The sequence below is a fragment of the Clavelina lepadiformis genome, chromosome 6 (genome assembly GCF_947623445.1).
Source record: "Clavelina lepadiformis chromosome 6, kaClaLepa1.1, whole genome shotgun sequence".
Classification (NCBI taxonomy): Eukaryota; Metazoa; Chordata; class Ascidiacea; order Aplousobranchia; family Clavelinidae; genus Clavelina; species Clavelina lepadiformis.
In genome coordinates, this window is record NC_135245.1 from 2,570,946 (window position 1) to 2,581,629 (window position 10,684).

Sequence of the window (10,684 nt, forward strand, 5' to 3'; positions counted from 1 at the left end):
TCTAAGTTAATCATAAGACGACTTATTGTACAAACTTACAATGAGATTAACGACACTGGCTCGACTCATTATTATAATAACCGAGTTTTTTTTAATTGGCGAAAATATAATCATACAACATGTACTTGATGAGTACTTTTTACTGCACATGAGTGGAATATTTACAAAATAACAGCAAAGTATTTTAAGGAAAATACTGCAATAAGTATTGTTAGACAGGAAACACAACTGTACAAAAGAATGTTTAAGAAACAGTAAAAGTTAAGCTTTATAACTGATGATTATAAACCTCAAGATACTTTTCGAAAAATATAATATTACAGATTAATGAAAGCTTCTTTTAGTCAGCCAAGCGGGTGATTATTTACATGCTACTTAAAACAAGATGAAGATACCTTGTAGGCTAACACACACAGTCAACTGTTCGATGGAACCCTATAAAATCAAAAGCAATTACGAGCAGGCAAGAATTAGGGTTAAATAAAGACCAAGCTCTTAACGACTAAGACTAAATTAATCCAAAGCAAATAAGGTCATGGCAAGTTAAAAAAACAATTTACGGAATTGTTTATGTTTATGTAAAGGAATTCATTGAAATTACATTGAAAAATTACAATGGAAAATACACTTTATCACTGAAAATTTAAAAGGGAAGAGAAAGAGTGTAAAGAAGAAAAAGAAAAAGATCTTTATACATTCTTGTCTTCATACGTCTGCTTCTGAATTTTGTCCAAATGTTTGCATTGGCTGGCCCGGATAAGCTGCTGACTGCAACGCAACAATGAAAGAAAAATGAAATTTCAACCCAATGCGAGAGCTAAGTACAGCTTCCAAATAACCTCACCTGTTGCATTCCACAGCAGCAAGCACAGCAATTGTTTGGCGACGAGCAACATCCGCAGGAAGTGCTGATGATCAGAAGAATGAATGCTACGTAACCCAATACAGCCAGTACAACAAGGAGCGAAGCAATGGTGGCCCAGGAACCAACATCAAGCTGAAAAGAAAAAGAACTTCAGCCCAGTTTAGTAAAAAACTAATACGCAAGAGACAAACAACCAAACAAAACACGTCAAGATCTTTATAACTTTTGTTTTGAACATACAACAAAAAAATAAATAAGGTAAAAATATAAAAGCAAACGTCATTAAAAAAAAACGATTTGCTCTATATGACTTACAACCGCTCTTAACAGCAACAGCTTAACAGCTGTTAGTGACAGTGATAGGATGGCACCGACAACACCAAATCCAATATGGCAGTTCACCTTGAAGCAAGTACTTATTTAAATAATGGATTTTATATTCTAAGTGTTTCACAAAGCAGCTCAAAAACCGAATAACTGCTCTGTACAAAGTATATAAGACTCACGAGACAAACTGAGGATCCACTGCCACCGGCAGCTACAGCCAAAGCACCGGATATGAGAATCTATAAAAGCACATATGACGTTTTCATGGCTAAAAAGACTCAATTTGATTAAAAACTTGTTTCTTCAACATTGGTCCGGGGAAGTAAAATTTTGCAGCATCTCATTGAATGTATTTGCTGCACTTTTCGATGTTTCAACGTTGTGCAGATGCAGGTATGTTAGAATGATTCAAATAGCGCAGTCGATTGAAAGTGATCGTCTTACCCAGATTCCACACCATATTCCAGAACCGAAGTTGATGTAAGGGCTGCCATAAAGTCCAAATGCATTGGTATTGCTTATTAGTTATGTGCTACCTCGGTAGCTCACCAAGCTTGCAGATGGTGTTGTACTTAATAAGGCAACGACGGCTATTCCAATGGCGATGCAGATAATTACCACGATGATTTCTATGATCTATGTTAAAAAGCGTATTCTTAGAAAGGGTATTATAGCCTACCTCCATAACATTCATATGTTGTGCCAATGCAAAGAAATTTTGTTTTCGGTTTAAAATATTATACTTGCAAATACATTTCAATATTACGTCAATATACAACACTCCCGTTTTATACCTGATTGTCATTACAGTTTTTACATCAGCAACAAAATTTTTTAATATTATCCTTATACTAAAGTACCTGTACCAAATAAGGCCCACCTAACACTTTTTTGAAAATAACTCAAGAACCATAAATGAGAATAGACTGAAAAATCGTATTCTATTAGTGAGGGTATATGACTACAACATATTAAAACCACAATACCTGACAACCCCCCAAAAAATTTTTATAAAGAAATTAAAAATTCCAAAAAATGGGCCTTATTAGGAGCATAGGCTCCTAATAAGGCCCACCAATTTTGTGAGTATTTTGATTCAAATCATAGTAATAGACAACATATAACATTTTTAGAAATTTCACATTTTAAGTTGTACAAACATTAAAAAAGATTCCATTAGGCGCATCAAAGTAACTGCAACAATTTGCCAACTGATGACTGGAACCACTCTTGAAGTCAGCTGGACATCAATTAGCCAAGCATCTTGTATGGGCCTTATTAGGCGCATGTGGCATCCACGAAAAAAATGTCACATTTTTATCATCAGAAAAATTTTAGCAAAAAAAAGTGCATTATCCTTTTCAATACTAAGTTGGTTGTTACATGAAAACTTCAGCCGGCTGACAACAGTTCATTTAACCGGCCAAATTCTCACTTACTTTTTTTCTAAATTAACAAAACCACCTTAACTGCAAATATCAAATTTTTGTTGTGCTCTAGCGAATCGGTTGATCACGTGACAAGGATGAAATCTGGTAAACCATCATGAATTTATATTAGTTTTTATGTAGGGACAAAATCTTTTATTTATTTGCACGGGTTTGCGAAATATGAGCAATGGGCCTTATTAGGGACCGGGCCTTATTCGGTACAGGTACCTTATACATCATATCATGTTATAACAACGACATAATTTTGTAGCTACTTACTCCAAGTATTCTGATGGCCTTCTTGTTTTTGATCTCTTGTTGGACCACTGTGGTCACTGTAACTGTTTTGCTTTCAAAGGATGACATGTTTGTTTCAACTTTAGCAAATAATATCCTAAACCCTTGTAGAAGCATTGAGTATAAACAGAGACTATAGTGTTAGGTAAAACGCAAAAATAATGAATGTTGTACGTTTTATATATAGCTGTCCGGTGCCCATGAAAGACTTCGCTTATAAAACGTGACTATACCAGTTGTAAAATAAGCATCACGCGTCGATCGAACGATTTCGTTAATTATATTTTGCTTCGAGTTTTTACTTGTTAAAATTTAGCGTGGGTTCAGGTAATACAGACTCGTACATTAATCAGTACCGCATGGGTCTCTGCATTTCTGAAAACTTTATGACTTTGAAATAAAAGATTTCAAATGCTAAAATTTTGATTAAAGTTGAAATAAATGGTTTACGTTCGAACAAGTGCAAATATATGGAAAACTTAATGTATTTTATTAATAGTTCTCTTACTTTGATGTCAAAACTTTAAATTAAATTTTCTTCATTAAATATTTTCCCTACGATTGTTGTACGAGTCTTTCTTCAAGAATTCAATTCTCAGTTTCCTAAAAAATTAACTCTAAAAGTTATCATCCGCTGTTGTAACACAATAGAAGAAAACAAAAACGGGCTTACTTGCTTGTATATCTGTAATGCTGTTATAAGTGTATCTGATCAGAATTTAGTTTTTGAAATTAACTGCATGGTTACGGAATTATTTGCAATCATTCCGTTCCGATAGCCCCATTCTTCTCCATATTATTATGCACACATTAAGAATATTCCTAAGGTTTTTATGAAAACATTGTTAAACATGCATTTTTGTAAGCAACGTTAAACAAAATCTAGCAAAAATATAATTTTCCTGATATTTGCCACCATTGAGATTTTAGAGTGTGACAATCGAACCATAACCACGTGACTCTATGTTACGTCATAAGCCTACGTGTGGAAAAACATATGCATCGGAAAGGATCATGTGAAGACCTCGTGATCAGATACAAAGATAACAGACCTTACCTCGATTGAACTGGTACAGCAATTGTAAACACATACGTCAGAATTGAAAGGTCAAAATTAGCCAAGATGGTGCAACTTTTCGAAGTCAACAACGAAATGAACAGAAGAAAGATTTATGAATTACAAAGAAATTACGTAACCGTATAAATAAGCGAGGCATTCCATTTTTCAAAAAGGAGGAGAAAAAAAGTTAATTTTTATACAATGAAACGAGTGCATTCAAAGCAAACGTGATTACCTCGATTATATTATCGGGTGACTGGAAGCTGTAAATAAAAGTGTATGCTGTTTGCTGCTGTGGTGTTCATTTCTTTGCAGACAATCTAATCGATAATTAAGTGTGCGTTAAATTGCATTTACATATTGATGTAAAACGAACAATCAACTTTCATGGTCAGAAGAGAGAGACTCATCAGCCGACAAAGAAGATAGCCAAATCAAAGACAGCTATCTATTGTGACAATTTGTGGACATTGCTTAAGTCGTAATAAGTCATAGTGACATCATGATTATGTCAAATACGACTAGGAAACCAACCTAAATTGTCATAAATTGGTGCCCTGATAAGTTCGAATTTGCTGAGTTAGATGCATATATATTGAGCAAGAAAGAATGTTACCAGCTATTTATGAAGTTTTAATGACCAAGTTTCAGCAGCAAGATCAACCAACTACGAACGCTAGTCAACGAGGAAGTTTTAGGAAATTCATCTCCAATATAAGCAACAAGACCAATTCGAAAACAACAGAACTAATGGCATTGATACCTGGTTGATGTGATAAAATTTTGATCGCCTAACCGACGACGTGTTATACATCTCCAAGAGCATGAGCAAAATATTGTATATATTTTTTACGCATCAAGAAACAAAGTCCATTGGACATCGCAACAAACTGCATCTTACTACCGCAAACAAGGCTTGCTACAGCCGCGGAAAGACACACGCCGACGTGATCGCTCATTTTTTTTAATCTTCGACATGCAAGGGAAATACGACACTTCTGTAAACTTATGTCTCATGTTTTGTATATCAAGTGAAATGGTGTATCGATATTTGTTATATTTGCCGAGCTCTGTCAATGTACTCTACACTAAATTCTTATTTTAATGACTGTGATCAATATTATAAGTTTATAACCACAGAAATAATTTTGTAGAATTCAGCTTGCCTTTCAATTTCATTTTTCACGCAAGCTTCCCTCTGAGAAGGGAGGCTATGTAACGGTTACGTCACGAGTCACGAGTTGTTTTCGAAATGCTGAAATTTTAATTTGGGATCTTGCAATTCAATTGTTGAACGGACTTGAATTCTCCGTAATGAAGTTCAGATAAATTACCTCGCTTGAACTGGTGTGCCATATATATACCGATGTAATTATGTTTGCAATGCTTTCTTTTTATGTTATCGATTTCACTAGTTACTACTGCGCAATGTAACATTCAGTAAGTTTTGCCCGAAGGTGAAAGCCTTCGTTTCTGATAATAAATAAAATGGGAACTTTATCATATAGTAATATGTATAGATAGAATTAAGCAACTAACTGCATAATCACACCGTTCGAGAAATGAGAACTCATACCATCGAAGCAGAAGCAAAACAAATTATCAACCATCAATCGTCCTCGCTCATCCTGTAACAAAAGCCGCCAGCATACGCGGTCATTATGACAGATGTGTTTGTTGTGTAATACTTCACACAAGTGATATACAAACGAACTAATATTTATCATAAGAAGAACAATGTTGAAGTATTTTATTTTGATAAAATGTTTCAAGTCTGTCAACTTGGCCAAAGAAATACCCAGTCTTGATCAGACCAAGTCAGCAATTCACCAGGAGATGACTACCTACCTTATCGGTTTACGTCCAGAAATGAAGTTTGAAGCTCAACAAAATCAAAACCATGTCAGCAGCCTTCCATCTTAACAAGAGGGTAGCAAAACGTAAACATCAACGTTGCAAAGGTTAAATTAAAGTTAACATCAACGGGATGTGTCTGCCCTTCTTTCCACACCCAAATTCATTGCTGGAAAAATCTCGGGCAGATCACAATTTCTCTTGCACTAAAAGTCGCTAATCAGGAAACTTCTAGATGTACACATCTCGAGTCTGGTGGGCTCAGACTGGGGCCAAGGGCTGCTGCTCATCGTACAGCAGTCGTCGTTTAATCTATACTTCACCGCTGAGTACTGTGCATCTGTCTGGTGATGCAGGACACACACCAACAAAATCGACACGGGTATAAACGATGTATTGCATACTGTGACTGGATGACTGCGTCAAACACCACTAGATAACCTTTCTATTCTCGCGAGCTTTCATCTTACTGGGCTTTGCCGCCATAGAGTCAATGTTTTCCTAGCTCTTGGGGCGACGGAACCACTCCACTTACTCCACTCGAGATGTTTTGCCGCTGGAAAGAAACAATCTGGAGGTCTAAAATTAAGACAACCATTTGTACATACAGGCCGCACTGCAATTGCTAGAACAAGCCGAAAACCCAAGCTTTTGTGCGGCTTGTTGAGCGGGCCATAAATTGCACATGGAATGGCAGGAGAGTTTTGCTAGGCTTCACAATTTCATCATCGACGCCGACTCCCACCCCAACGGACTTTCTCTGCCCGGGATGCCCGGGATGCCCTGGGTATGACTCAACCGCCTGCAAATCGACGTTGGGCGCTTCAACTCAACTCTGTGCAAATCATGAGTGGCAAACTCTGACAACACTTGCAGTAATTATTATTGTGCTGCCGGCAATTCGAATTATTTCAGTAGATGTAACGGTGAACAAGACGACAATGGCTACTCCGATGATGATGCAGATAATGGCTACGATGATTTCTATAATCTATACATCGATTTTGTAGAGATTTGTATAGTTTATTAAGTTGGACATGACTTTAATGCATACAGTACATGTCATCTAATTAAAAATTACGGCCTGGTCAATTTAAAGGATGTTGGTTTCAAATTCTACACTACTTTTACGCAATAATTATTTGACTACCTTCCAGCAGAGAAAACCTTCTTTTACACGTTTGTGACGCCCACGTTTTAATGGCTACTTACCCCAAGTATCTTGATGACGTTCCTGTTCCTTATTTCTGGTTCGACAGCTGGTATGCTTTGAAAGGATGACATGTTTGTTTCAAAGCAAACTTTGTATTCGAAATGCTACTAAGTTCTACATAAACAGCGGGCAATACACAATCAATAGAAAAAAGCTTACAAAAAATTGAAAAAGACTAAGTTACGTGAATTTTATGATGCCCTTAAATTGATAAATGTTTTACTTGGCAACAAACATCCAACTGTAAGTTCTCCAGGGCAAGCACATATCCTACACTTGAGCTGCTCCAGAATTCTTAAGAAGTTTTACGTAACAGACATTATCATGCATGCAAGACCAGCATATCTAGCCACCGCTATTTTTACAGTAAACATTCTGATAAAACATAAACGGTTTTTATTGAAATACAGCTGATTATCATGAAGCCAAATTTGTAGTTTGAAAACGCGGTTGTTTCCATTTGTATTGATATTACTAATTTAAAGAGTTATTATGCTCTTTTTTCACATCCAGAAAATGCTGATCACTTTGATCGACACAAACAACTGTACATCCTCAAATTGCTTTCACCATCCAATATTCTAACAAAAAAATAAAAGCCAATCATTCTTTGAAGCTCAAACTAACATCACAGACATCATTGATTGATTCTTGGATATTTGGAAACGTAACGGCCCTATTTCATACTTTTGGTGCAATCCAGAGGTCACCAAACTGCGACCCGCGGGCCAGATCCGGCACGCGAGATTAATTTGTCCCACCTCACAGAATCACAAATGAGCTTATTCTATGGCAGCTTATTTATCAAAGTGGGAATTTGGCCCGCGATCGTCAGTATTCATGATAATCTGGCTCTTTGTGAAAAAAGTTTGGTGACGCCTGGTTTAACCTAACACACCACAGCATGAAAGAAATATCATTTCAGGTTATATCATTTGTTCACCGAGTTATATCATTTGTTTGCTTAATCCGGCCGTTTGTTTGTTTAAAAGAGCTTGGAACATTTCCTTTAAAAGATTTATTTAATGCAAAAGTTGAAAATCTTTGAAACGTTTTCTTGTGTAGTAACTATCGCCGCTGACCAACTGGTTAAACTCTTCAAACAATTGTCAATTGTAAAACTCACAAACGCGGTATAACAGCACAAAGAGCTTTGGTAGTTTTGTTGTTTGTTTTTGATATTATACAAATGTTACGCCACAAAGATCAATATAATTTAGCTCAACTTTAATCGATAGAAAAGTTGTGCAATGAGAAATATACGTATATGGTTATAACCGTGAATTCCCTTTCTTGTTTATCCAGTCTAAGTTAATCATAAGACGACTTATTGTACAAACTTACAATGAGATTAACGACACTGGCTCCGACTCATTATTATAATAACCGAGTTTTTTTTAATTGGTGAAAATATAATCATACAACATGTACTTGATGAGTACTTTTTACTGCACATGAGTGGAATATTTACAAAATAAAAGCAAAGTATTTCAATGAAAATACTGCAATAAGTATTGTTAGACAGGAAACACAATTGTACAAAAGAATGTTTAAGAAACAGCAAAAGTTAAGCTTTATAACTGATGATTATAAACCTCAAGATACTTTTCGAAAAATATAATGTTACAGATTAATGAAAGCTTCTTTTATTCAGCCAAGCGGGTGATAACTTGCATGCTGCTTAAAACAAGATGAAGATACCTTGTAGGCTAACACACACAGTCAACTGTTTGACCGAACCCTATATAAAATCAAAAGCAATTACGAGCAGGCAAGAATTAGGGTTAAATAAGGACCAAGTTCTTAACGACTAAAATTAGTCCAAAGCAAATTAAGTTATCACAAATAAAAAATAAAAAATACGGAATTGTTTATGTTTCATTAAAGGAAAATACATTGAAATTACACTGAAAAATTGCAATGGAAAATATACTTTATCACTGAAAATTTAAAAGGGAAGAGAAAAACTGTAAAGAAGAAAAAGATAAAGCTCTTTATACATTCTTGTCTTCATACATCTTCTGCTTCTGAATTTTGTCCAAATGTTTGCATTGGCTGGCCCGAATAAGCTGCTGACTGCAACGCAACAAGGAAAGAAACATGAAATTTCAACCCAATGTGAGGGCTAAGTACAGCTTCCAAATAACCTCACCTGTTGCATTCCACAGCAACAAGCACAGCAATTGTTTGGCGACGAGCAACATCCGCAGGCGCTACTAACCATCAGAAGAATGAATGCTATAAAACCCAATACAGCCAGTACAACATGGAGTGAAGCAATGGTGGCCAAGGGACCAACACCAAGCTGCTGATTGATGATGGCACCGGAAGCTGTTAGTGACAGTGATAGGATGGCACCGACAACACCAAATCCAATATGGCAGTTCACCTTGAAGCAAGTATTTATTTAAATAATGGATTTTATATTCTAAATTTTTTATAGAGCAGCTCAAAAACCGAATAACTGCTCTGTACAAAGTACATAAGACTCACGAGACAAACTGAGGATCCGCTTCCACCGGCAGCTACAGCCAAAGCACCGGATATGAGAATCTATAAAAACACATGTGACGTTTTCATGACAAATAAAAACTCAATTTGGTTAAAAACGTGTTTCTTCAACATTGATGTGGGGCGTAAAATTTTTGCAGCATCTCATTGAATATATTTGCTGCACTTTTCAATGTTTCAACGTTGTGCAGATGCAGGTGCAGATATGTTAGCTCGTTAGAACGATTCAAATAGCGCAGACGAGTGAAAGTGATCGTCTTACCCAGATTCCACACCAAATTCCAGAACCGAAGTTGATGTAAGGGTTACCAAAAAGTCCAAATGCATTGGTACCGCTTATTAGTTGTGTGCTACCTCGGTAGCTCACCAAGCTTGCAGATGGTGATGTACTTAATAAGGCAGCGACGGTTATTCCAATGACGATGCAGATAATTGCTAAGATGATTTCTATGATCTGTGTTAAAAAGCGTTTTCTTACAAAGAGTATAGCCTACCTCCACACCATTCATATATTGTGCCAATGCAAAGAAGTTTTTTTTCGGTTTAAAATATAATACTTGCAAATAAATTTCAATATTACGTCAATATACAACACTCCCGTTTTATAACTGATTGTCATTACAGTTTTTACATCAGTAACAAAATTTTTTAATATTATCCTTATACTATACATCATATCATGTTATAACAACGTCATACTTTCGTAGCTACTTACTCCAAGTATTCTGATGGCCCTCTTGTTTTTGATCTCTGGTTGGACCACTGTGGTCACTGCAACTGCTTCGCTTTCAAAGGATGACATATTCGTTTCAACTTTAGCAAATAATATCCTAAACCCTGGTAGAAGCACTGAGTATAAACAGAGACTATAGTGTTAGTTAAAACGCAAAATAATGAATGTTGTACGTTTTATATATAGCTGTCCGGTGCCCATGTAAGACTTCGCTTATAAAACGTGACTGTACCAGTTGTAAAATAAGCATCACGCGTCGATCGAACGATTTCGTTAATTATATTTTGCTTCGAGTTTTTACTTGTTAAAATTTAGCGTGGGTTCAGGTAATACAGACTCGTACATTAATCAGTACAGCATGGGTCTCTGCATTTCTGAAAACTTTATGACTTTG

The 10,684-nt window shown here is 36.0% G+C and overlaps 1 protein-coding gene and 1 long non-coding RNA gene across 2 annotated transcripts; both read right to left on the bottom strand.

The window, feature by feature from the left end:
* Positions 1-86: 86 nt before the first annotated feature.
* LOC143463320 (uncharacterized) lies at positions 87-5,874 on the bottom strand. The gene is made up of 6 exons (XR_013118292.1): positions 2,902-5,874; positions 1,637-1,828; positions 1,372-1,431; positions 1,181-1,267; positions 845-997; positions 87-768 (listed from the first exon to the last, which is right to left on the bottom strand). It is a non-coding gene; the product is annotated as an uncharacterized LOC143463320 (long non-coding RNA).
* A 2,600-nt stretch (positions 5,875-8,474) lies between these two features.
* On the bottom strand, positions 8,475-10,448 carry LOC143462366 (uncharacterized). The gene is made up of 5 exons (XM_076960500.1): positions 10,273-10,448; positions 9,820-10,011; positions 9,540-9,599; positions 9,199-9,435; positions 8,475-9,122 (listed from the first exon to the last, which is right to left on the bottom strand). Exons 1-5 carry the CDS (start codon positions 10,357-10,359, stop codon positions 9,057-9,059), a joined length of 642 nt encoding a protein of 213 aa, XP_076816615.1. The 5' UTR covers positions 10,360-10,448; the 3' UTR covers positions 8,475-9,056.
* Positions 10,449-10,684: the final 236 nt, after the last annotated feature.